This window comes from Emys orbicularis, chromosome 12 (genome assembly GCF_028017835.1).
Source record: "Emys orbicularis isolate rEmyOrb1 chromosome 12, rEmyOrb1.hap1, whole genome shotgun sequence".
Classification (NCBI taxonomy): domain Eukaryota; kingdom Metazoa; phylum Chordata; order Testudines; family Emydidae; genus Emys; species Emys orbicularis.
The window spans coordinates 7,151,643-7,179,369 of NC_088694.1; the positions used below are offsets into that span (position 1 = coordinate 7,151,643).

General features: G+C 43.5%; 2 protein-coding genes across 2 annotated transcripts in view; both read right to left on the reverse strand.

The window, feature by feature from the left end:
- COL9A3 (collagen type IX alpha 3 chain) overlaps positions 1 to 6,942 on the reverse strand; it is a 68,188-nt gene extending 61,246 nt beyond the window's left edge. Inside the window, exons 1-2 of the mRNA XM_065414984.1 lie at positions 6,877 to 6,942; positions 5,537 to 5,605 (exon numbers count right to left, since the gene is read on the reverse strand). Coding sequence (XP_065271056.1) covers positions 5,537 to 5,605; positions 6,877 to 6,942 — 135 coding nt within the window. The remainder of the gene's footprint in view (positions 1 to 5,536; positions 5,606 to 6,876) is intronic.
- A 6,892-nt stretch (positions 6,943 to 13,834) lies between these two features.
- OGFR (opioid growth factor receptor) lies at positions 13,835 to 26,226 on the reverse strand. The gene is made up of 9 exons (XM_065414352.1): positions 26,002 to 26,226; positions 23,100 to 23,180; positions 20,725 to 20,772; positions 19,589 to 19,651; positions 19,169 to 19,256; positions 17,682 to 17,760; positions 17,070 to 17,136; positions 16,552 to 16,700; positions 13,835 to 15,323 (listed from the first exon to the last, which is right to left on the reverse strand). The coding sequence occupies exons 1-9, from the start codon at positions 26,200 to 26,202 to the stop codon at positions 13,835 to 13,837; spliced, it is 2,265 nt and encodes a 754-aa protein (XP_065270424.1). The 5' UTR covers positions 26,203 to 26,226.
- Between the last annotated feature and the right edge of the window lie 1,501 nt (positions 26,227 to 27,727).

Here is a 27,727-nt window from a genome sequence, read left to right on the forward strand (position 1 = left end):
CCCTCGCTGGAGTGGGGGTCAGAAACGGGTGGCGTAGAACCAGTTATGACACCACCTGGAAATTTCCCTTGTGGAAAGGGAATCCCCAGTCACCCGGAAGCAGAGAGAATATTAACCTTTTTTCCTCCATTTTGCCTAGAAACCACAGTGATGTCTGCTTGGGGGAAATCCTTCAGAAAACAATTTAAGGCAGGGTTTACTTTTCCGACAAAGTTTCTGCTTTTATTTTTTAAACCACCTTTCAGTGACCGTGATCAAGGAGACCTGTGGGTCATTCCCCCTCCAGCAGGCTACCTAGAGGATTGTTTCAGGGTGCTCCAGGTTTAAGAAGTACTAGCTGTATCCTGGGTAAAGTAAGTTCCAGGGCAAAGAGATGCTGGGGAGGGGGCCTATGGCTGGAATGGAGCCGGCATTAAATAAATAATAAACCTACATTGCCTTTTTAATTAATTTTTTTGTTAATTACACTTGTGGGGGGGAGGTGAGAGCTGCAATCTTCCTTAGGAGGAGATGTGGAGGCACAGGAGTGGCTACTGAGTAGGGTTAGCGGTGGCCATCTTTACAGTGGGCATTTTGGGTGGGGGAAGTTGTGAAGGTGGAAGAATTTGAGAACTGACTATGTTTACTACGTCTGCAACCATAAAGTTCCTGTGCAAATCCCTACGCTTGGACCGGCTGCCCTGAGTCAGTCAGAGTGCAGGGCTTTGCGTGTTGCGCGGCTGTTGAGAGAACACACAGCTTGGAGGGTCAGTAGATAGAGGGAGTCTTTGTGCTCTGACTTGCAGAGGCCATTCCATTGCAGTCCTTTGCTCAGAAATATGCCACAGATAGGTGCCCTTATCCGAGCTGGGGAAGAGCTTTTATAATGAAAATGAGGGGGGAAAGGTATGTTGGGATGGCAGGTTTTGAATAACAGAATGAACAGCAATGTTTTATATCCTCCTCTAGATTAACACCATCACCCTGCCCCCTTTCCCTACAGGCCTCTGTAATACGGATACGTGGCAGCAAGGTCACAGCATTAGAGAAAGCCATTCAGGAACAGTTCTCCTGTCTTGTGACCTGATCACACCTTGGGATCTGCTATCGTGAACCCCTGTGGGGTCCCCATTTGATTTCAGGGGGATTCTACCTGAGCACTGGGGTCTGTGCTAGCAGAACCCATTCAGAATCAGAACTTTGATCAGCATTTATACCTCTGGTGGCAAATCGCTGTCATCCTTCTTAGTGAATTAGAATCAGTGGCTGTCAGTAATGGAATAGTTCTCCCTGGTTTTACATGAGATGGAAGTAAGTTTACTTAGGCTACGTCTACACTACCCACCTGAATCGGCGGGTAGAAATCGATCTCTCGGGGATCGAATTATTGCGTCTCGTCGGGACACGACAATCGATCCCCGAATCGACGCTTGTACTCCACCAGCAGAGGTAGGAGTAAGCGCCGTCGACGGGGGAGCCGCGGAGCTCGATTTGCCGCCGTCCTCACAGCGGGGTAAGTCGGCTCCGATACGTCGAATTCAGCTACACTACTTGCGTAGCTGAATTTGCGTATCTTAAATCGACACCCCCCCGTAGTGAGGACGTAGCCCAAGTCTCAGCCACCCTGTATGAAAGTCACACCGGAGGGGAAATGTCTGTTAGAGAACTGACAATGGCTTTGTAACAATTGCATGCTGGAAATAATTCAGAGCAACTCTTAGGTGACTGGTTTAATCACAACACACCCTTTGTATTCTTGGGAGCTAAGCAATTACCTTGTTACAGATCACGGAACATGCAGTGTTTTAAAGGAGATAATTAGAGGAGGCTTCAATGGGATTGAAAGTGAGAGGCAGAAGCGAAACAAGGAGCTTTTGGAAAGGGTGCCAATAGCGCAGGGTTCATTTGAGGATTATCCAGAGTTGGCCTGAATAATTTAGTTGCATGTTATGTACTGTTCATTGTTTGAGGCCTATATTCAGCAGTTGCTGCACACTTTTGCAGTGTACATCTGACCACAAATGCTCTTTAGTAATTCTGCACAGTCATTTCTCTAAAGCCATCTATGAACTGAACGTGGCCAGGATGGTTTTAGAAAATATCAGGAAAAACATGAGGAAATCACAGTATTTTAAAATGCTCAAGGAAAGTTCTGAGCATGCCTTGGAAAAGGATCTCACGCGTATAAAATAATACGTTATTTCGTTACAGTATTAGAATGTACACAGCTGCTCTTTCATTAAAGAAAAACCAGCCTAGATTTCTGACACGCCTTCAATAGGTTCCTCTATATTCAGAGCTATAAAAAGGCACAGCCATGCGGGATTACACACCTCACAACGTCTTCTCAGAGAACCCTGGCAAACGGTGGTCCTTAAACTATGCCGGTGCACTTGATGCTAACCACAGAAATATTGACCCTGATGCTCTGAGCCAATGGGATTCCTTGCAGACTCAATGGGTGGAATGGTGTGAGGCTCTGACCCTGAATGACTGGTGAGCGTTTCTCATTTATTAATACATGACAGCATGTTTCCCTTCTTTTTGCTCCTGCTGCATCCTTGTTTCATTCAGTTAAGGACAGCCTATGAGAGAAATCCTGCCTGCCTTACATGGTCAACACTCTCACCAACCTCCCTTTGTAAGTCTGCAGGGTTTGGCTCCCCTGAGATTTAACTCAGTCTAATATTATGATCTATCAAGACGAGCTTCAGCTGATTAATTATTCATTATTATTACCTGGCCTCATCCTGCAAGATGCCAAGTGCCCTCCAAGTCCATTTCCTTCAACGAGCCCCTAAAAAGGTGCAACCGGAGCTCAGAGCTTTGCAGGATCAGGCCCACGTTGGACAATGAGGGCCAAGTTTTCATGAATGGCCATTAGTTAGGGATGTCTCCGTTTCTGGGTCTCCCACCTGAGACATGCTAAGCCCGATGCCTCAGAAGTGCTGACCATCTGCAGCTCCCGCTGACTTTGGCTGGAGTCGTGAGCACTCGGGTCAGTGGCATCTCAGGGTGGGGCCCAGAACAGAGGTTCCTAGAATTACAGGCCACGTTTGAAAGCGTGGCCTTTGGTTCCTTGAAGGGAAACCCAGTCCATGTAGGGTGAGGAACAGCATTTTATTTCTTTTCGTTTTAGAACAGCTGACACGTCTTCAAAAACATCTATCTAAGCAGACTGCCGCACTTTGACGGCACTGATTTGCCTGCATTGTGACATGATGTGGACAAATTGGAGAGCATCCAAAAAGAGCAACAAAAATGACAAGACCTTAGAAAACAAGGGTTGAAAAAAAATTGGGCATCTTTAGTCTAGAGAAAAGAAGACTGGGGGCGGGGGGAGAACGGGACCTGATAACCTTCTTCAAATATGTAAAAGGCTGTTTTAAAGGTGGCTATCAGTTGTTCTCAACATCAGCCAATGGAAGGATAAGAAACAACTGGCTTAATCTGCAGCAAGGAAGATTTAGGTTAGATATTAGAGAAAACTTTCTAATTATAATGAGTTAAGCACTGGAACAGGTTATCTAGGGAAGCTGGAGGTTTTTAAGAACAGATTGGAAACGTATCTGTCAGGGATGGACTAGATTTCCAAATTCCTGCTTCAGTGTGGGGGGCCCAAACTAGATGACCTCCTGATGTCCCTTCCAGCCCTATATTTTTCTATGACGCTATGGTATCTTTGGATTATTAAAATCAAAGGACACTAACTTCTGTTTATGCGGGAAATTGTTTAGTGGGAACCGCACAGTATTTGGAACATAGGAATTGCCATACTGGGTCATACCGGTCATCCATCGAGCCCAGTCTCCGGTCTCTGACAGCAGCCAGTAACACCTGCTTCAGAGGAAGATGAAAGAAACCCAGCAGAAAGCAGTAGCAGAACAGCCTACTTCCAGGAAAAGTTTCTGCCTGATCCCCATTAGTTAGATGATGGTCTATGAACTGAAGCTTGAGGTTTATACCCGCCCTAAAATTCTTGGTCTTCTTTTAATCCTTATCATCATCACTCTAGATTTTGTCGTTACTCATAGAAATATCCAACCCTTTTCTGAATCCTGCTAAGCTCTGGCGTGCAATGATAACTTGTGGCAATTAGTTCTGCAGGCTAATTGTGTTGAAAAGAACTTCCTTTGCTATCTTTCATTTTAAATTGCCTTGTTCTTCTATTACAAAACTTCAGATAGAAGTTCCCGACCTACCTTCTCTAAACCATTCATTATTAAAAACTAATATAAGATTATTTAGTAAAATGGTTTCCCTTAGTCTAGTGAACACGTGGAGGGAAATGGCTGCAAAACAATGATGTTTTCACTGTGGCCAGCCTTGCAAAATGGTCATAAAAAATTGCAATCACAGGCACAAAAGCTACTTGTTCACCCGTTACAGGATGCAAAGGAATAAACCTTTTTTTAGCTTTCTCAGTCAAAATAAACTTTCTTGCATGGGAGGAATAGAATTTTGAAAGGCTGCTTTTAAGGCCCCATGCTGACACTCTTACTCATGATGAGTAGCAAAATTACTCGACAAGTAGCTCAAGGAGTAAGGTGCTACTCAACATGAATGAAAGGATCAGAATCTGATCCTTAGTATTTGAGATATGAATAGTCTCCTTTGAGATCACCTGAACCGATTTTAATCCACTATGATAGGTGTGGAAGACAAGCCTGTCTTTATCCAGTGGGTATAAATTTCAATTCATTTCAGCGGAAACTTCAACTAAAAGAAATAGGACAAGATTTCCTCCTTCACTAAATTCTGCAGGAGCCGAGATGCTAACCCTGCAGTCAGGGGGAAGGGTTAATAATAAGGAATTAACCACCAAAAAAAGTATTCCCAAAGATTTAATTTGCCTCTTGCTACAAACTAAGGACATTTAAATTCCAAGTGGAATCAATGGGCCAGATTCTGATCTCCATCAGACAGGTGTAAAACTGGGGTAATTCCATTGAAGACAGTGTAGCTAGAGTGGTGTCAAGCCAGTGTGAGTGAGATCAGCATCCAGCGTGGTGTATTTAATTCGGCTTTCTAGGGCCTCTCCGGAGAGCCAGATGCTTGACACGTTTTAAAACAAACAATTGTCTAATGGTATAAAATACACAGTATTGCACTGAGCGTGCAATAACAACACCCAGTACAGTAACTGCTGCACTAAACCCACTACTGTCCTCCACCCTTTAACCTGCATCTTTGCAGATGCCAGAGAGAAAGCGTTGCAGGATGCCTGGAAGATTAACAAATCCCTGTTGTACACACTAGCTTTGTCATAAACTCCCACTTGGCACTGAGGGCTTGATCCTGCAAGGTGCTGAGCAACTCCTAGGCACTCAGCACCTCCAGACGTAACTCAGCCTCAGCAGGACAGAGCCCCTTGATTTCCTTGCCTACGGCACATGGGCTGTTAATTCGGTCCCTCTGAAGTGCTGCCCAAATGCCTGGAGCCTCTCTCTGGACGACAGGAGGACTAGAAGAATTCCTCTATGAAATGTGCCCTCCCCCTTGCTCCACCCCACCTCCCTCCCCCAGCTCAGCCTGCCGCCCGCTGCTCAGCACTCACATCTATGCCTTCCTTGCCAGGTGATCCAGGGAGTCCTCGTGGTCCAGGAGGGCCTCGTGGTCCTGCTCTCTGGGAGGGATGGGGAGAGAGAACGGAAGAAAAAACACACACAGTAGGTCACAGATCACAGCGCAACTCCAGCTCCCCTTCTCTATCCATGACAGACTCAGAGGAAGCAAGAATCTTTCCAGACTTAATTTGCTAAGAATCTGAGCACATCCTCGGTGCTTCCGTGAGACCCAACCCATCCCCATTCAGCAGGAGCTGTTTATTGAATGGGAAGCTTACAGGGAATCATATCTGCCCTTGCTCCACGAGTGGCTGTTCCCAGTCACTCACAGTGTAGACACAGAGAAAAGGCAAAGGCAAGTTAGAATAATCTGTGCGTGCGGTTGGTATTAAAAGTGACATTCACATTCCATATACAACCAGGCAGCAGAAGAGATGGAACTATACAGTTAATGTCTGAAGGAAGGCACAGCTAAAGGGACTTGAGTAATTGCCCATCTGAGCTGGACAGTGTGTGGGGGTTTAGCTCTTAGGGGTGTGGGAGAAGTGGGGATCCTATAAAGGTCTGCTTTGTGGAAAGAGCTCCAGAGAGTACCTGCAATGCAGCTTGAGGGAACAAAGGTTTCATTGTGGAGCTAGTTCTGCTCACAGCAGATGAGGGTCAGCTCAGAATTCCTGAGCCAGGCTGCAAAAATTCCTTCATTAAGGCAATGAAAAATCCTCCCCCCGAGAATTTTCCTGAATGATACACACTGGAAAGTTAACACCACTACAGGGACGTTTGCTACGAATACATGTAGCTTCACCTGAATGAATACGAATTAAATGTGCTTGTTCCTAAACAGGTCTCAAAAATAGATCAACTGGGGGTGGGGGGTGGGAGGAAGAAAAACCCTGAATGGGATGAAGAGGTGGAGCACAGGGGATTTTTATTTAGTGGGCAACTTTGTCTTTTATAGTAAAACAATTCCCCCCCCCCCCCAAATCGCCGTTTCCTTTTCCTTTTCCTGAGGCTTCTCCGACACGGCTATAAACCAAACTATGAAGACAATTCTTTTACACAAAGTTTAAAGTGGCAGTTTCCATATCATAGGACATGAAATAAACCCCTACCAGGAAACACTTCTGCTCTCACCGCTAGGCACCTAGCAAGCAATAGGCTCTCTAAGTTTGACACACAAAACTTTCGATTTTAAATGAACAGCAATTATCTGGCCTGCTGCCATATGGTGCACATTTCATCCTGCTGCTATGAGACCCTCTGATCCTTATGTATTTTTTCCATCAATAGCTGGGATTTTTGGCCATTAGAAGTAAAGGCACATTCTTACCTGAGCTGAGGATGTGGCTAGTAGTTGAAAAAGAAAGAGCAGCCCAAGAGCTGAGAATCCAGCCATGGTCTCCACGCTCTGCCTCTCTTCAGTGAAACTAGCCCCTTTCTCTGCTCCTGGTTCCAATGGATCTCTCCTTCACCTCTCAGATCTCAGCTCCCGAATGAGCCCCTCAGTCTCCAGATAAACCTGAGTCTCCAGCTGGAGGGGGCAGAGCTCAGAAGCACAGGCAGGCGAGAGGGGCTGAGCTCAGAGAGAGAGACCAGGTTTCAGGAAGGAGAAGGTGGGGAAAGGGGGGGGGGGCAAACTGCAGAGTGGCACAGTCAGTTATGAAAGGAGGCACACATTCACCGCACAGACAGCTCAAGCCAACTGCAAACAGGGAGGGGACCTTTCTAACCGAGGAAAGGCTGGCCTTGCCTTAGCTAAATTGTCACTCAGACAGATAACCCTAAGGAGACAAAATTAAAATCCACCATCCCTAGACACAGATGTTACTTTGGTCTTGTCTAGGCCAGTGAAAAGTAGTTCACAATTCACTACCAACTTAGTACTAGATGGATGAAAGGTAACAAAAATGAAGACTTAGTTAATGTCTGTGGATTTTCATTTTTGTGGAATAAAGGCAGGGATCCCTATAAAGGCACGAGGTCAGGGCAGAGAATAGGGCTAGTATCTTTGCTTCATTAAATGCTTTATCAGCTACGGATTTGTGTTCACCTGTGCTTTTTCTTGGAGACTCAAAGAGCATCTGGTTGATTTTTGTGTGCACTTTATGTGGCATTGAAGAGACAGCCGGCATAGTGACGAGAAGAGCAAAGAAGAGGAATGTAGGAGAAACCCTGAGAAAGCCACAGAAAGCTGAAAAGATTAAAACAAAACTTGCCTTTGAAATATTTTCACTACAGGCATGTGACACTGAGAAGACGACAACAATCCAGAAGTAGATTATCTGAGATGTGAGCATATTAGCAAGGCTCACAATCCTACAAATAGCAACAGAGAGTCCTGTGGCACCTTTAAGACTAACGGATGTATTGGAGCATAAGCTTTCGTGGATGAATGCCCACTTCAATCCTACAAATGGCTCCATGTTTCCCTCTACGTGTTAATTCAAGATGATTTCATCCAAAGAAGGAGACTGTCAGTGAAAATCGGGAAGTGGAGATGCACTGGGGAAAGAGACTCATTGCGATTGAGGGGTCAGAGATGCTCATTATGATGCAACTGCACTCTATCTCTTTTCCCTTTTTGAATGAGAAGCGAGTGTGTTCCCGCTACAGAATAGAAGAGCCTGCCCACTTCTCCTTATTCCATCTGCCTACCAGAAAGTTGGTAGAAAGCACAGAGGAGGGGGCTGGGGACCTAGAGGTGGGGAAGGAGAAATGCAAATGCCTTCAAAAGCCACGACTGTGCAAATTTCAGAAAGTGGATTCATGGCTTTTCTTCCCCCTCCCCTCCAAGCAACAATGCACTAGTCTCCTAGCATGACCACTTGCTCCATTACCCCAGAAAAGAGATACAAACATACAGTGGGTTAATGTCACATTTGTCTGTAGTGGGGATGATGGGGGCAAAAATCTGTGCATATTACAAATAGAGATGGTCCCCCCGCCAACAAAATATAGTAAAAATGTTTTGTTTTCATTGTTCCAAGCCATAAACTCCACTCGGGAACCAATAGGCAGCAAGGGCTGCCCCCGAGCAGCAAGGTCCTGTGCTCCAAGTGAAATACACTGATTAGGTGAGCTGCCAGGCTCTATCCTTGCTTCAGCATTTATTTAAGGTGGGGTTCAAAAGCACCTTGCCATAATCCGATCTGGAGTTATCAAGAGGGCACCTGGATGGTCACCTCTGTTGCACAGCTCCACAGGCTCTAACCTCTCCCCTTGTTCCATGGTGTTTGTGTGGGCTAGTACTTAAGGTACAACTCTGGGCTGAATGACCTTGTAGCAACGGAGGGAACCCATAGGGAGTTAATACATTTCCAAGCTATACCAGCACTGATGCTGAACCACCTCCATAAGCAATTTATTCCAGTGCTTAACTACCCTGACAGGAAGTTTTCCCTAATGTCCAAGCTAAACTGCCCTTGCTGCAACTGAAGCCCATTGCTTCTTGCCCTAGCTTATGAAGTTAATGAGAACAATTTTTCTCCTTCCTCCTTGCAACAACCTTTTATGTGCTTGAAAACTGTTATGTCCCCCCTCAGTCTTCTCTTCTCCAGCCTAAACAAACCCAATTTTTTCAATCTTCCTTCATAGGCCATGTTTTCTAGACCTTTAATCATTTTTGTTGCTCTTGTCTGAACTTTCACCAATTTGTCCACATCTTTCCTGAAATGTAGCACCCAGAACTGGACACAATACTCCAGTTGAGGTCCAATCAGCATGGGGTAAAGCAGAAGAATTACTTCTCGTGTCTTGCTTACAACACTCCTAATACATCCCAGAAATGATGTTTGCTAGAGTTTTTTTTTTTTTGAAGCAGTGTTACACTGTTCACTCATGTTCAGCTTGCGATCCACTCTGACCCTCAGACGCCTTTGTGCAGTACTCCTTCCTAGGCAGTCATTTCCCCTTTTGTCGGTGTTCAGCTGATTGTTCCTTCCTAAATAGAGTACTTTGCATTTGTCCTTATTGCATTTCATCCTACTTACTTCAGACCATTTTGCCAGTTTGTACAGATTATTTTGAATTTTAATCCTATCCTCCAAAGCACTTGCAATCCTTCCCAGTTTGGTATCATTCACAAAGCTTTATAAGTGTACTCTCTACGCCAGTGGTTCCCAAACTTTAAGAACCTGTGAACCCCTTTCGCTAAAATGTCAAGTCTCGTGAACCCCCTCCTAAAAAATGAATATTTCCAGGGATTTTCTCCTTTACCTGAATATAAATTATAAAAGCAGTGATCTTGGTAATATAAAATTTGTTTTTATGAGACACTGTTTATTACACACTATTCATTAATTATTATCTATCATTACAGTTTTTTTTATTATATTATGAAAATGGCAACACTCTTCCAAGATCTCACTTTCATAGCTTGTATCACTTTGAATAAGCCTGTTATAAGACAAGGCTCCTATGTTTCATCAAGGAGTATCAGATGGGAAACAGCATGAAGGTATTTAAGAAGCCAACTCAAAGAGTTCCTCCTACACAAGCATTCAGATCTTGAGCAGTCCAGGCAAACAACGCATGTTACAACAAAGCTTAAACTTGTTCTTCATAATAATTTTAAAAACAATACTAGCTGCCTATTTAATTTTAAAAATATCAAAAAATATCCACCTCCCTTTCCATTTCTTATAAGGAGTCTCGAAGTTTATATCTCCTCAGTGTGATAGATAGGCTTGCTTTGAGCTGCTTAGCTCTTGGAAGTCCAGGGGCTCTGGGCTGCTGGCCCTGTGCTGCCCAAGATCCCTAGGGACAGTTCTGTCCACCATTAGGGAATTTTTTCCTGAGAACCCCCTCTAACATTTCACGAACCCCCAGGGGTTCACGAACCCCAGTTTGGGAACCACTGCTCTACGCCAACAGTGGGCAACCTGCAGCCCATCAGGGTAATCTGCTGGTGGGCCGCAAGACAGTTTGTTTATATTGACCGTCCGCAAGCATGGCCGTCCGCAGCTCCCAGTGGCAGTGGGTTCCCAGGCACTGGAAGCTGCGGGCGGCCGTGCTTGTGGACGGTCAATGTAAACAAACTGTCTTGCGGCCCGCCAGTGGATTACCATGACAGGCTGCATGCGGCCCATGGGCCGCAGGTTGCCCACCACTGCTCTATGCCATTATCTAAATCATTGATGAAGATATTGAACAGAACCAGAACTGATTCCTGCTTTTAATGTAGTGTGTGTGTGTAAAATATATATTCTATTATGCCCATTCCTATAGTAGCTGATGCTAATTATCTTAAAGTCAATTGGCAGGAATGGCACATTATAAAAACCTAGAGCAACAGCCACAGAAAGTGGCATCCATCTACGTATGGCTTCAGTCTCCACTGCCATAAGTGAGCACCTTCCCAACACAAACATTTATCTTCACAACAGCCCAGGATGGAGGGAAGTATTATCCCCATTTTACAGGTGTGGAACTGAGGCACACAGATAAACAACCTGCCCCAAAAGCCTGTGATAGTCTGGAAAATGAAGCCAGGTCTTCCTGAACCAGAAGGCAATCCTTCCTTTGCCTTCCCAATGTAGCAGTAAAGATTATTCTGCAGCATCACAGACAGCATCTGCATAAAAATTTTGTATATATTAATTACACACTTATTTTGCAAGTTAAATTTATCATGCCACAAGTGAGAGCTAAAGAGATAATATCCCTGTCTGCATAGCAATTAGGAAAAAGAAATACTAATTTCAAGCTCCATTAGAGAGAACACTTTAAAAAAAAAAAAGTATTGTTTGTACTGGACAAGACACCAGTTTAAGAAGTTATGCTTCAGCATAATAGGATTTAAAAACAAGACAGCTGAAGGGCGATCCACCTCTGTTCAGGCCAGGCAAAGACATGGACATTGGTGAAATTTGGGGCAAATTGGGCCAGCCAGCAGTTCAGATTCAGGGGGTATCACGCCTCAGATAGAAGACAGGCATAGGTGCCAGGCTTCCTATCCTATAAACAGTAGCTTCTGGAGGATTCCTAGTTATGCACAGTTATGTTAGAGCGGACTGCTGATGCACAAGTTGTATGCTTGGGAGAGCTGAATGAGAAATAGAGAGGGGTAAAGTTTGTGTGTGTTTATAAGGAAGGGAACTAGGAAAAGGGATGAATTAGGACAGATCTCACTGGATCAACGAGGCCAGAACCAAGTTTAGAACACAGTAGATTACCCACAAAGAAGCTGCAGATCCCTCCCCACCAAGAGACGTTTTTCAGCTGTGCAACAGCCTGCAAGTTCCTCAAAACAGCCTCACAAGTGAGAACTTGGTACTACACTCTTCCTCCTCCTCCTCCTCATGTGAAAAAACAACACCCACAACTGGTTTGCATTAAAATCATACTTTAATATACATTATACTGAGATCTCATTTAAAACTCACCACCATACAAGATACGCAAAGTGGGCCATGTATGAACATGTCCAGTGAGACCTTCGTTACTTAAATAAAAAGACAGCTATAAAACTGTACAAAGTCTTTCATAAAAAGCAATTTTTTCCCCGTGTTCTCTAAACACTGAAGGTCTTTAGTTAGTTTTACTTAATATTTAAACACAATTTGTTTTTCTTCTAGAGAAAAAAATACTTTAACAAATGGGTTTTAAGGCCTTTACTGTGTATTACTATAAGCATATAAGCCCCGACTTCAACGAGACTACATGCGTGCTTAGAGTTACACATATGTGTAAATGCCAGGTTGGATCAGGGTATACAAGTTTTGAGCAGGCAAGTCACAGATTAAAATCCAGAACAGTTAAAGATTCTTTGCTTAACAGCTGGAACACGCAGAAGAAAAAACTCTCTCTGATAGGATGGCTGACCTAAGCTGCAGCAATGCGCTACAAAAACCAAATGGTATTTAAAAAACAAACCAACCAAAAATAGAACCAGAGTTTAAATGAACATCAAGTCCAGTCTTTTCAGCTGCTGCATTTTTTCCTTCTGCTTGGTGAAGCAGGTCCACTGCAGTAAATACCTTAATATTTTCTCCTACATACAGCATTACATTGTATGATGCTCCTTTACGCCAATTGAATTCCGTACAAGGCTGATGTGCACATTATTAACATTAAGTGCAAGTTAATATCTATTGTTACTACCATCTAACAACATTAGTGCTGGTAAGTAGGTGGCAGGGGCTGACAAGAGATTCTCATGATGCCTCTGGTTTAAACAAAAAAACAAAACAAAACAAAAAAAAACCCCACCCCTCAACAGCTATGATCCCCGACAGTGCACACGACACACTTGGGACAGAGAGACAGAATGCTACTGGCACAACATGTGCACAAACTAGAAAAGGGATTAAAATCATCAAAGGTGAAAATCTGCACTAGGGACAAGGGAACGGTAGCCTGATGAAAACTGCATTGACAGACAGTTAAAGGACTCAGAACCAATGAAAAAAGTAGCATCTGAAAAACCATCAGGGCTCCACAGAGAGAGGAAAAGGGACTCCCAGGAGGGCAGCATTCTCTTTAAGCAATGCCTCATTTGTATTTTATCCCCCCCCCTTTTCTCTTAGAGACTGGTGGGTTTCCAGTCTCCCAACAACCCTTGGAAGAAATGCATAAGTGACTTGTGCTAGGGCTAGATGGAATTAAACCCTCAAGATCTCTGCACATAGATTGGAGAAAAGCCCCGTTAAGGTTAATATTTGTCAAACATTTTGACTGTATAGTTTAATCAATGACTCTCGTATGCCAAACTAAATTCTTAAAATTAGTAACTTACCAATGGAAAGGCATTTGCATTTTCACATACATGAAATTTCGCTACCTTCACCCCTTTTGCAAGCAAATATCAGCAGAATGGGGGACCTTTGCCCTCAAGGAGCAGAAAAGTACCAGGCTTCAAGTCGGACAAACACTGCACAACCAAATTGGTGTCTCCTTAAAAACGGATTTCAACAGAGTCTCACCAAGATGATCAACAAGGCCTCACAATGGCCTTTGCTAGGGAGACAACAAATGTAAAAACTCCCCATTGTTAGTGTGACAGTTTCCAAAGCGCCCAAGAGGAGTTACCTGGTAAAAAAAGAAAACCAGAAACCAATTGGTTTATTCTACAAACATCTGTATTCCATGGATTAAAATCACTTATTAAATAAGAGCTTTGCTCTTCAAAGAGGTTAAGAGGGGAAATCCTTGCAGACAGTCCAGCATGTCAGATACAAACGGGAACAGGAAGAGGCCAGGGGCTTTTCCCTACGAAGTTGACCAAGCAGATTTTTTCTAGTTAGGACAACCAGAGGGGAGGGGAGAGATTGAGTTTGTTCTGGATTGTTTTAAAGGAGACTTCTTTTTCCACATGCCTTTGGAGTCTGAATCCCTGTTCCATGCTCCTTGAATTCAGGACATAACTGTCCTTCCTCCGCCCCTTGCTCTGGTGCTATTGCAATGTTTTTGCCACTCTCTGCCATTGTCTGCTGATCATTCAGTTTTGCTGAATCCTCAATGCAATCAATTTCTTGTGCTACATTCCTAGCACTGACTTTTTCAGGACAAGATTCCACCACACTCTGCTGAAGACCTTCTTGGCCCCGGTTCTTGTCTGGGGTTTTTGTTTCCCCTCTTGCATGGACATCTTCTGCCCCTTCTTTCTGTTCTCTGTCGTCTACCTGGCTTTCACTTACTGTTAAAGTTTCATTACATTGGTGCGCTTTTTTTTGTATTTCTGAATTTGCTTCACGTAGCACTGAGCCACTGCCTGCCAGAGAAGGCAGACCAGGCTCATTAGTCTCAGAACCAGGCAATGAATTCACAGATGCACCTTCAGCACCATTCTCAGTTTTCACATTAATTTCTTCCACAACCGTGTCTTCCTCACTAACTTCTCCTTTCTCAGCCCCTGTTGCTTGGACGTTGCAGGTAGTGGTGTCCGTGTCCAGGTTTATTGCCACATTTACAGTACTGTTTTCTGGCATTGCCTCATCAACTTTCCTTCTTTTTACAGGTGCATCAGATGACTCAGACGCCTTGAAGTCTTCACTACTGACGTCACCTTCTTCAGCTGTTACTTGGTCACCCTTTTCTGGCAATGCTGGAAGAGTCTCTGTGGTCTCTTGATCGATAGCAAATTCCCCTAGGTTATAAGAGATCTTCTCAATATCAGTGGGACTTTTCAATAGCCCTGTGCACTTTCCAGTTAATCTGTTCATCTCAAGCTTTCTTTTCTTGCTTTCCTTTAGGCATTCACTCTCTGCTCCATCCCTCAGGCCCACAAGGTCCTCACTCAGAACCTTCTCTTCTAGCTGGGAAAGTGAGGCTTCTTTCTCTTCTACGTTGTCTCCTCGCTCTGCAACATACATGGCATCACGCTTACTTTGTTCCTCTGAGGTACATTCATCAGTCACCTTGTTGGTTTCTGAGTATGCAGCATCTCCAACTTTCTCCTCCCTGTTTGGAGGATTGGTTTCGTTCTTTCCAACTGCTTCTTTATCTCTGACTGATTCATTCTCTTCCGCAGCCTTTTGGCAGTGCTGAGACTTTAACGACGGAAGTTTATAGTTCTGGAGTTTCTTATGAGGCCCCCATGCAAACTTATCCTGAGGTTTAAAGTGCATCCATGCATAGTGTATCAGTTCCCTTCGCTTCTGCTTGTTTCTGATGGTGAACAGGAAGTAATCCAAGGCACTTCTCTTAACGTTTGGGAGTGTTTGGTAAACAAGCGTCTCTGTTAGGAAAAAGTTAACCAGGCGTACTTGATAGTGTTCATACCCCATCTCTCCCAGACACTTCAGAATACGAGTTATCCGCAAATTGTTGTGACTAAACCTAAGACACAAACAGGAAAAAAAAAAAAAAAACTGAAGACAGTGAAACAGGAAAATGACATCTTTAAGTGAAAGCAGCACAGTACAGAGTCCCACTCTAACCCAGACAGGGTAGATGTGCTGAACGTTGTTAACTACAAACAAGTCTTTACTGGAATCTTTAAGGGTAGATCACATTTAAGCCAGCCTATTTCAAAAGCATCTATTGCTGTAATATCTAGCCTATCTGCTCTGGCTTTCAACAGTGCTATCCCATCCTTGTCTCAATATTCCAGTTAACTCTGTAGCAGAGATTAAATGATATCCGAATTCCAGAATGGGGGGTGGCTTCCCCACTGCCATCACTAATGTGCAGTTCAAACTACAAAGATACGTATTGGAAAAGGGATTTGCTATCACCAATCAATGTATGACAATAAAACCTACAAAACCACTACTTTGCTTTTAAGTAACACTTTTCATCCAAGGATCTGAAAGCATTTCGCAGGCATTGAGGCAGCCTTATAAACACCTTAGGAAGCATAGGGAATTATTCTTATTTAATAGCTATGTAAATGAGAGGTTAAGTGGCTTGTCCAACGTCACACATAGCAAGTCATGCTCACTGCCAACAACAGAACTCAGAAGTTTGGACTCCAAATTCCCAGCGGTAACGAGGATCTTCACTCTTAATTCCCGTGATCATTTTGTTTTCAAAACCGAACTTTACACATTCTTCTCAGCATGTCTTAAAAGAAGTAATCCCTGCTGTATACTGAGCTATAGGTGAAAACTGTTCCAGTGGATTTTGGAGACTACAGCTGCTTGAGGCCCATCTCACTGAAGAGTAAACTTGTGTGAGACACAAACTCCGAGGCCGCAAATATCAGAGTCTCTAAGCCTGTATTACAGCCTTAGGGAGACTCAGATGGACACCCACCTTTCGGTTAGTAATGCCAAAGGAGGAACACACAATACACATGTGGCTCACAGTGGGACAGCTGTGGCCTCTAAGCAGTTCAAGTAATTTAAAATAATATGAAAGATGCTGACAGGCCTCCCAAGCTATAGCCAGAATAAGGACACCTAAACTCTTGGCTAGTTGGCTCCTAGTTTTGTGGTCAGATCACTCTACTTCTGTAACACAGAAAGCCTTTGTATCTCTGTACACAACTAATTCCTTTGGTTTCATTTGATTTTTCTTTCCCAAGAGTGAGGAATAAAAACCAAACAGTATAAATGGGACTCACCGATCAAGGTTGCGAAATCTCTGACGCCAGTTTTCTGCTCTTTGCACTTCCCCCGTTTCTTGACCGATCAAGTTTATTCCATAAAAACCCAGCATGAGTTTGTAAGCTCTAATGAATCTTTGCATAACTTCCTTGGATTTCTTAAAGGCCTGAAATGCACAAAAGACTCCAAATTTGCATGTATGGCAAAAAAAGATTTTAAACTGTCTCCATCAGTGATTTAAGAGGCCTTTCAGTTACACACAATGCTTATAAATGGCTATTGTGTAAAGACACACATTTGGGCTCTTCCTGGTTATTTCTTGCTTATATCAACAAACCTATAATTTACTGCTGAAGACACTTGAGGAGCAAAAAGATCATCAAAAACTGCATTTAACAGTCATTGGAGCTGGCTCCATTATGGTGGGGAAGGAAATGGAGCAACCTTACATAGTATAGGGCAAACATTTACCTAGTTGAACCCCCAATGCCTTTCAAGTATAAAAGGCTTGAAATAAAAAAAGAAAGAGTCACACCTGAATTTCTTTACATGTGAGAGGCTTTGCACGCCAGTTCATCCCACGTTCACGCAAAGGAAACAACCTGAAGGGAAAGAGATTTGCAGATTAGACAAAATAGAGATCACATTCAACCCAGCACACATGCTCCTTAAAAATAAGTTAACAGAAATGTCTCCAAATGCTGTAGATGCCAAATACAGTCCTCTTCGAGAGGACATAACACCATGGAAAACACAAGGAGTTTAGTCTGTAACAGCCTAAGTCACACCGCGAAAAGTCATTATACATACTTGTACTATTAGCAGTCTTAATTGTTTATCTGTCTGGGTATTTCTAACTTAACCATCACCACAATATCTTTGCTCAGTACCTGGTTTCCAGACATACTGCAGCTGGGGATTGAAGACTACTGACAGAGCTGCAAGGGAAATATTCAGGATACCCAACCCTCTTGTTACTTTCAAAGGAAGTAACTGACTAAAATAAATCTCACAAATTTAGAACTCAAGAGGGGCCCAAGGTTTTCTGAGAAGCCAGCCACAGCAGCTCTGAAGCAGCAAATTCTTTGAGACAGACATCAGAAGAGAATCATTCTAAGAGACATCGCCTTTTGTAATAATTATTTACCATTGTATATAAGAATGATTTTCTTCCAGAGTCTCGTAATCCTCCTGCCAAGCTTCAAGGAGCTCATCAATAAATAAGCCTAGATGAAAAAAAGAGTGGGAGGTGAGAGAAGAAATCGCAGCAAATGAGCATGTGTCAAGTTAACGGATTGTCCAGGAGATGGGATATAGTTACAGAAAACAGGATCTGTCTCACTGTCTTCAAAAGAGGTCAGGGTAACCTACATAAAAAGAGCACTTTCAACAAAATGACAACCTAGTTTCCTTTCCAAGGGACCCTAACAGAGTTATGTTTTTAACAGCATAGGTTTCTGCATAAATTGGAATGCAGGCTTTAAGGAAATGCCATTCCTGAGAAAGGGCCCAATCCTGCATTCCTGTGCATAGTCAAATAACTGTGTATTGATAGATTATTTTCTAACAAACCAAGCACCGTAAAACCCAGAAAGTAAAAGACAGGCTAGCGTTATGATCTGCTATCACACAACAAATTAGGGGTAGATTCTCCAGAATGAGTCTGCTGCTACTTGAGGCCTGATCTTGCAATGACCCAAGTACATCCTACAAGGTAGCGAGCATCCTCAACTTCTACTGAAGTCACTGGAAGCTCAGCACTTTTCAAGATCAAGCCCTACGAAGGGGAGAGAAGTCTTCTAGTACTTTTAGAGTCTCACAGTCTTGAATGAAGACTGAAATCCCAGAGAGCACCATAGCTGGATCTGGAAAGACCCCAGAAAAACAGCATCCAGACTTTACAGATGCTTACGTCAGGTTAAACACTCATCTCATTTCTTGGTTTCAGATCAGTGATGGAATGTTACTGTTTTCCCTTCGGATGGCAGCTCTTGTCATTTCACTTTCGCATATGCCTGAAGTGAAGGCACCTTGGAGTGAGAATTCAGCACACAGGGAATGGGCATGAGGGAGAGCTGGATGGCTAAACACTCATCTAGAGAGCTGAATGTTCACACCCACAGCTCAGCAACAGATTCTAATCCAAAGATATGAAGTTAGTGTGAATGTGGGTCTAAAGGCATTAACGTCCTGCCGTGGGAAGGTGCCTAGCGGAAAACATTTTTAACTGGGTTGCCAGAATGGCTTGTGGGCAAATATATTTAACTACTACAGAGGGGCCCACCAGGTATTCTGCCTGCCCCAATCAGTTAATCTTTTAAAAAGCAAAGAGCCTTTCAAACTGCACAAACAGAAGTGCACACAGTGATTTACTTCTGCACATGCCACAGAGTGAAACAAAGGAAAGAACAATGACCAAGGAATTGGTTGCATTCTGCAATTTAAACGGGAAACCCTGATTTACATGTATTTGTGCATCATGGAGCTAAGACAACACAAGGCAGAGCTCTGGCAGACTGAACACAGGGCTGGGAATCAGGAGAGCTGGATTCTATTCTTTCCAATCAGTGGGATACCTTGCAAGCTCACATGCATTACAACTGCACATACGGGAGGTCCAGGTCAGATACGTACCATGAGGCAAAAAGTGAATTTCATTTTTGTAAAAACTTAAATTCCACATCTCCTCCTCTTCAGCATCAGGTTCCCTTTCTTTCAAACCCTTCAGAAGAGAGAGACATTAACAAGCAACAATGCATTAAAACACATACATAATGATCTTCCCCATAGTTCTTCTGTGTTGCTAGCAAGGCTACCAAGTCTGAGAACAGCAGCTGGGAGCTAACAGCTTGTTTCTGAGCCAGCAGGATGTAGTGAGTACATCCTGGTAATTGGATGAGGAGAAGTGAATTACTTTATCATTATTTTAATATTCCTCATCAATCTGCCAATTTAAGGCTGATAAAATGACATCAACCAAGCGCCCCTTGCGTCTATCATGGGAAGAGGAAAAAAACGCGAAAGACAGGAAGTTCATAAATCTTCAGCCTGTACCGGATAACAATGCCTGTATCTCTGCATATCTTTTGCAGCTGTCCAGTTGCGTCCAGTCAGGAACTGAAGGGAAGAGGAAAGAGACAAATCAGAGATCCAGAACAAAAGCTTCCCAACCGAAAACATTGTTTTGCCATGTTTCTTCTTGAAGAGTTGGTTACTAATGATGCTGTAAATGCTGTTCTGGCTAACGTGAGAAAGTCTGGCTAACCTCAGCCTCTCCTACAAATATGTCCCATTACCCCCCCATTAATATCCTCCACAACGTTCTGAATTCTCATCTCCCCTGGCAGACCACCTGAGGATACACCTGTGCTTCAGCACCCATTCTATCATTCTGATTGTTCCACTGCATCCCTGAAGGTACCTTCAGGCTAAGACAGCTTGACATCATCTCCTTTATTAACTCAGCTTTTCCTTCCTTCCCGGCCTAATTAACCAGGGTCAGATGGTTTGCTTGTATGAACTTCTGCAGAGTTTTTATTGGTCTTTTACCCTCGGGACTGGAATCTTCACTTCTCTCCCTAGGGCAGGTAGGATCGAACCCCACAAATCTTACCCTTGGACAGTAGGAAAGACAATGCTAACCGGAATGAGGCCCAAATATCAATACCTTATCTAGACTAAGATAAAAAGTGCAGGTTTCTTAAAGACATGTTAGCATCTGGCCTACACTAAGACTTTAACAGGTACGGTGTATTTTTCCCACTTTAGATGGTCAAGGAAGCCCTACACAATAAAATACAAATTTCCTTGTTAACGCTAAGTTTTTAAAAGGCATAAGCTCACTTTTTTTTTTTCTTTTTATTTTTTTAAATAAAAAGGATACCTTTTATTGTAGCCTAGACAACTGAAGTCCACAATTGAAGTCCAAATCTCATCTCTGCACATTTTCCAGGAGCAAAAGAGCTACTTAAACCCAACTGCAAAATATTTAGGTGGTCACTCCCTAAGACTATTACTAAACTGAACTCTTCCACAGCTTAGAGTGGAAGAGAAGAAGCTGTGCATCTAGCAAGCAGCAATGCCGGTTTATGTAAGATAATGTAGCCAGGAGTCAAGTGAGTTATTTAAATATATTTCCCATCATCATTATCTATATCTTTCCAAACAGGCAAACACTGTTTTAATCCTACCTCAAAACCTCTATAACCAATTGATGAGACAGCTGGTCTTCTTTGCTCCTAAAAATAAAATAAAAAAAATACTTTAACATGAGACTTAGGGAGACATTATTGAAACCAAACTTCAGTTATATTTTAAAAGAAAAATACAGTTCACTCATCCACATCAAGAACGAAGACACCCCAGTAACGTTTTACTTCTTTCAAGTCAGTCACTTCAGTGACAAGTTCGATTAGTTATGAAGTTGCGTTGTTTATACTTCAAATCAGTATTAAAAAACCCACAGACAGTTGCCACCTGATTCTTTTCTCAGATAAGCCGATACAAAATCAGGAGCAAATCTGCTGAAGTCAATGAAATTACACACTGGGGTAAAGCAGCCGCAAGTGAAAGGAGAACCAGGCCCTAGAAGTCTAAGATGTGTTTATGAATTTAATACAGTGTTTAGACAGAAATCACCGGCGAAAGCGTCACTTTCTCCTTGCCAGCATCACATAGAAGTGGGAGTTATGAGAGTGACATTAAATAACTGACTTTTTTAAAAAAAGCAAATTATCCTTTATTTTTTAAAATGTGGATTGTGTTTATACAAACCCCAATGACAGAACTGCCATTAAAATATGCAAGCAGCAGAAAGATGCAGATAGGATGCATGCAGGGTGCTGGGCACTCTGGCCACAATCCATCAAGACACTTCAGCACATGGTCTAACCTTAAGTGCCTGGAAAGTCCCATTGATTTCAACCAGACTACTCGTGCAGAAAGGGCCTGATCCAAAGATTTCTGAAGTTAATGGGAATCTTTCCATCAGGTTCAATGGATTTGGGACCAGGCCTCAAAGTGCTTGCCTGGATCTGGCTTCTGGTGCCCAGCACTTTCAAGAACAAAAACTCTCCCAATTTTTTTGTAACTATCTGACCATTATAATTTCCTCCTCCTGTCTGGGAAACAGAGACTTTCCTGCGAACAGTCAAATATTGATCACCGTCCACTGCATTATTTAGGGGGAATTAGATTATGTACCAAATGGTTTGTAGTCAAGAGATTTCTCTGTCCAGTCCCATCAATTTTTAATAATAAAAACACTTAGCATCTATCTTCCAGGTGTTGTACGCACTTCTGTTTTAGACACCTTTGGAAAAAGGGTTTCCCACAGAATAAAGCCACAAATAAAGTAATTAAAAAAAATCTTGAACATTTACACAAATTTCCCCATAACACAGGGAGGAGGAGGCTACATAAATATTTAAAATAAACAGATTGCAAAGTAGATAAGCATTATTCCCATTTTACAGGAGATGAAACAGACAGATAAGTGAATGGACTTGTCCAGGCCAGTCAATGGAAGGACCAGGATTAGAACTCAAATTCCTGGTGCTAGGGAGGCCAGTACAGTTGTTTCTTAGGGTGTAAACACAGATTGGGATTTCGCCCTATGAAATCCAGCTACAATCTTGACTATATGATGTTTAAAATCCAGGAGTGAAATCCTGACTCCTCGGAGGTCAATAGGAATTTTGCTATTGATTTCATTGGGACCAGGATTTAACCCCAACTGTCTTGTTTGCGTTTCAGACTCTTCTGCTAGATCAATATCCCCTAACACAATCAGGTGTCATGAAATAAGAGAAGACCAGCTCCAATTATGGGAAAGGATTAGGTCTGCAAGAGACAAGAGTGAATCAAGATAGATATAATGCAAGTTTAAGGAAGCTGACTCATATGAAGTAGAAGTGCAGCAAGTCTTGTTTAGAAAGCTGCTGGATCGGAGACAAGAGAGTCCTCAAACAGAGCATCATCAGACAGCGCAACAGCAGGCAAGCAGAGAAGGCATACCCAATCCCCTGCCCTGGCATTCCTGGGGCCAAGCTTCCATTCAGAGGTGTGTGAGAAAAGCAGAGAACAAAGCTGGAGGATGTGAACAAGAGCTAGCAACCAGTGGCAAAAAAGAAAGGAAGGTGCAGAGAACTGCAAGACTCGTGTAAAGAGAATGTGGCCAGCATTCTAGGAAGAGCAGCCTAAGCAAACAGAGGTTTCATCCTCACATAATTATTTGAGGATGGGACAATGCAAAGTCAGTTTTGTTGTTAGAGAGGGATGTTGGTGCAATGGAACATGAAGCCTGCTATTCTGCAGTAGAATAAGCCGGTGTTAAAAAAATTAGAATAAAACCCAAGATTTTTATTACAAAAAATGCATATTGTTTTATAGGAGAAGCTAAATGTGATAAAAAATTAACTCAAAACATGTCCACGGACATCTCCAGTTATGAACAAACAGCGTTTTTATAGTGACGTACAAAAGACATATATGATTTAGGATTTGGTTTCAGCCAGTTGTTTGAAAGTACGTATTTAAAATAAAATAAAATAAAAAAATCTCTAACCTGGGCATCTGAAAGATTAAGCTCTGAAAGAACTTTCCTCAAAAACATATATGTCTTCCTGAATAAACAATACCATCTAGACTGAAGAGAAAGGAATCTAAGTTAGTTTAATAGGAGCAAAAATAGGTACTTGTTTTGCAAACTGATCAGAGCTCTTTGCAGGTTGCAGGTGTGTGTAAAATGAATGGTGAGAAAACTTAGGGTTTTTTTGGTATAAGAGAGTTCTCCCACTCTCCTCAAAGACCATTGAAGACTTTGCTTGAGAGGGCTAGGAATACATTTATAAAGGAAGAGTTAACGTTTTTAGAAGTAGGGTGCTGATATTTTGGGGGTAAGAACCTGCAACATCCCTTTAAAGCAGGCTTTGAAAAATCCATTCATTGGTGCTGAAAACAGGCTGTCTTTGCCTTTGCTTCCACTTAAACTATGTACAGCACCAGTTCAGCTGCATTTGTTATCAACAACAGGTAATTTTCTTAGCATAGAAAAAGGGAAGAAAGGAAAAGAAGCAGGGTCTAGTCCATTCCACTTTCTGATTCCTCTGCATTAGCACAATCCAGAGGAATGTTTGCTTGTTGGGGGGGGGGGGAGGGGGGCGGGAGGATGAAGAGATGCTTTTACAGGAATAAAAATTGATTTGAAGATTTGTAAAAGTTTTTTTCCTTTAAAACCAAAACCTACATTTAGGACTAAGTTTGACTTGACAGCATCCCTTTAACAATAAGTAAACAAAGTTCTTCCACAAGGACACCTTATCTCTGCAAATGGCATTTCATGAAATACTACAGGCATTTGAGACTTAAAGTCCTGGAACTAGATTCTGCAAATGGATCTGCACAAGCAGTGAAGTCAACAGAACTCTATGCTGCTGCAGGGGTGGGCATGGGCAGATTCATTTACAGGATCTAAATCAGGGGTCGGCAACGTTTGGCACGCAGCTCGCCAGGGTAAGCACCCTAGCGGGCCAGGCCAGTTTATTTACATGCTGACGCGGCAGGTTCGGCCGATCGCGGCCCCCACTGGCTGCGGTTCGCCGTCCCAGGCCAATGGGGGCGGCGGGAAGCCGCGGCCAGCACATCCCTCACCCGCGCTGCTTCCCGCCACCCCCTTGGCCCGGGACAGCGAACCGCGGTGAGTGGGTGCCGCGATCGGCCGAACCTGCCGCGTCAGCAGGTAAATAAACTGGCCCGGCCCGCTAGGGTGCTTACCCTGGCGAGCCGAGTGCCAAACATTGCCGATCCCTGATCTAAATCTTAGTTTTGTTTGCAAACTTATTACTAAATCTGTGCCCTTGAAGAATTAAGCATTACTTTGTGCTTCAAGGTAAAATCAAAAAGCTATTTTACTGAACACTCCCAATGAGCTTCTACACATAATTTAAAATTATAATCTTCCTTTAAGAAAGTGAATTAGCTAAGATGTGCAACTTCCTAACCTTAAAATTGTGTTGACCTGAGTCACCAAAGTGAAACTGAACCCAAGGATTAGTTTCCTTTTCCCCAAGATAGGAGGAGTTAGAGAAAAAAGACTGCAATGAGCTTTGATTTTCTCTTTCCTAAAACAAAGACAAAAAGCAAAGCAAAAGATCTGTTTAAGTAGTATCCTGGGATTGTTATTAACACTCACTGATGAAGACAGTGAGAAACTTTACAAGAGACTTAAAGTACACAGTTATCCAACACTAACATTTTACAGCATCAGAGTTAAATAATCACATTTTGCAGCCCCATAAGGATTTTTTTTAAAGTGTTGTAGGACATTAGCTGGTGGTCTTTTTCAGGTTCACCGCAGATCTATATAGCACCCCTTCTTGAAGTAGCTTTGTAAAAACCTAGTAAATTTTATTTCATTCTTAAAAGCGAAGAAACATCACTTGATGGTACTTGATAATCTTAAGAGTAACATCCCTTAGGGCCACCAATAAAAGGTCACACCCCCCTCCCAAAAAAAGTGGGTGGAGCATTTATAGCGACAGACGATGCTCAGTGTCAACAATTCTGAGCTATGATGTTAAAAAACAGAATTCACCATCATAGACTCGGGGAAGTGGAATCAACTGAGTCTACAAGATGGAAAGTTGATTCATAACAAAATTATCCTGCTTACCAGGAATGCTGGGAAAGCTAATCAGAAACAGCATGTGGCAATTTCATGAAGCTTTAGTGGAACATAACACCACAGATGTTTATTTTAATTTTTCCATTGAGCCATAACCTCACCAGCACACCTCTGCCCTGAATACCCACTTCTTGCAAAATGCATTAGTAGTGAGCTTGTGCCCCCTTTCTTTGAGGCATTTGGAAATATGGTTCATTAAGATCATGGCAAAATAATATGCTAGTGATCCCATTGGGAGGGGAACATGGAACTCTCTGAAGCTACTTCAAGCTGCTCATGGTTACAAACTAAGAAACTATACAGAATTGGCTCCAAGACACTGTGGGTCAGTTACCCCTGCAGCAACATATGTGTGACATTACAACACGTGGAAGCTGTAGCTTTCAAACCTGCAAAATAAACTATGCAACCTCAGCTCGTAACACATTTAAACAAACAGTAATGCAAAGTCGAGGAAAACTACTTAGCTGAAGAGAAACATTTGCCTTACAATAGGGAGTTGGTGGAGATTTTTGAAGTCAGAAGATAGCTTGCTTAAAAGGAGTGAGGGACGGTTTACTACTAACCCTTCAGGACCAGGAGAAAGGCAGTTTGGAAGGAGAGGCAAATTAATATTTCTCCCCCACATACACAGATCTGATACTGAGGGGCTCTTTCCTCACCCCCAACTCCCCCAAGCACACTGGAGGAATAACCCCTCTCCCACCGCCCTGCCAAAATAACCCCCAGCCTCCCTACCAGGTCGCCCCCACCCCGTCACAGAAAGCCCACTCGGAGGAGTCACCTGTGCGCCGCTGGCCTGGTGGGAGCCCCTGAACCACCCTTGCGAGGACTCTTCTTCCTCTCCGTCGGCTCGGGCCTCCTGCGACGCCTTCCCTTCTTCCTCCTCCTCCTCCTCGCTTTCCCAAGTGGAGTCGTACTCCCAGGAGCACCACTCTTTCTCCTCGCCATCCTCCAGCCCCCTGAAGCTCATCCAAGCCGCCATCAGGGCCCCCGGCTGCTAGGAAAGGAAACCGAAAGAGGCGCTGTGTTAGCAGCTGGGAGGGGTAGGGTACAAAGCCAGCCACGTGAGTGGCCTTATTGACTTCCGGGAGGCGTGCGGCCCAGCTGGCTCCGCCTCCCTTGTCTGCAGCCCGGCCTCGCCATTGGCCGAGACGCGCCGCTGGAACGTTGGCGGTGTCTCCGCGTTCCATCCCTCGCTGGGCTCCCGGCGTGGGGCGCGTTCTGCGGCGGCTTTTCCAGCAGCGGCGGGCTGGGGCCCAACCGGAGGGAAGGGGTGCTCGCCAAACCGGCTCGCGGCGAGGCTGATCGTTAAACGTCAGTGACTCCGACACACGCAGGCTGCAAACACCCTTCCCGCGGAGAGAGCGAGCCTTTTCCCGCAAGCAGGGCAGCCTGACAGCTCGGGGGTCCGCCCTAGAGGATGCCTAGCGTAGGCTACTGCAGTTATTTTTCTTTTGATTTGCAGGGGCCATGGCAGAGAGCTGGCATCCAGGAGGCCCCCCAGCGCTCACCACCTTTTTTGGCCCCGCTGCCAGCGGGCAATAGGAGGCTGTAAAATTCAATCCTAGAACTGTTTGTTCGACTTTAATAGTGCATAAGTGTAAGCACGTGAGTACCTCTTTGCAGAATCAGGGGTAAAGAGGTACCAGATTAATTTAATCATCGTCATATTTGAAGGGGGGAAAATCAAGGGACAACGTTGCAAAGAAGCCAGAGCTTCATGAAGGGGGGGGGGGGGGAAGAGAGGGAATCTCGCAGAACATTTTGGTATTTTTTAAGGCTGGTTTCCATTTTGAATTAACCTCAAAATGGGTAGTTTCCAGGTTGCTCTTAAATATCTATTCTACCAGATCAAAAAAGCAAAACCCAGAAAATCCAGCAAACCCTACACCTCCACCCACTCTCAGGGATTGCAGTGAAATGTTGCATCACATGGTGATGTCCTGTCAGTCACGCAGCTTTGCAAAAACATAAGGGCTAGCAAACTCTGCAATCAACATAGCAAAAATACCTTTTTTTGGAAGGATAGTCTTGTGGTTAATGCACATGACAACACCCCAAAGGGATTGGCCACAAGATTGCATGGTTTTGCCACCATCATCTTCCATCTGGTCTTTGCGCTTCAGTGCATCCCCTAGTTGTCTTGACAACACCCACTCCCCTAAAAAGTAATATAGACTTCTTTGGGCTGTGCTGCTGCCTAGTGGAGGGGAAAGCCCTGCTTCTTTGTGCCATCACAATCTACGCACAGTTGAAGTTTGACTTCGTTGCCTCTGCCATGTTCTGCATCAGGGCTGAAGCTGGTCTTGCGTGAGACACATCAGGTATTTCATTTAAATATTCTGTTCCTCGGTTTCCCCACCTGAACAGTGACAATAATTATACTTTCCTACCTAACATTAATACATATTCATAGAGAGGTTTGAGGTCCTCAGATGTAAAACACTGTAGAAGTATAGATTATTATTCCTATTATACAACACTAGCGAGAGATCCCTCAAAGTGTG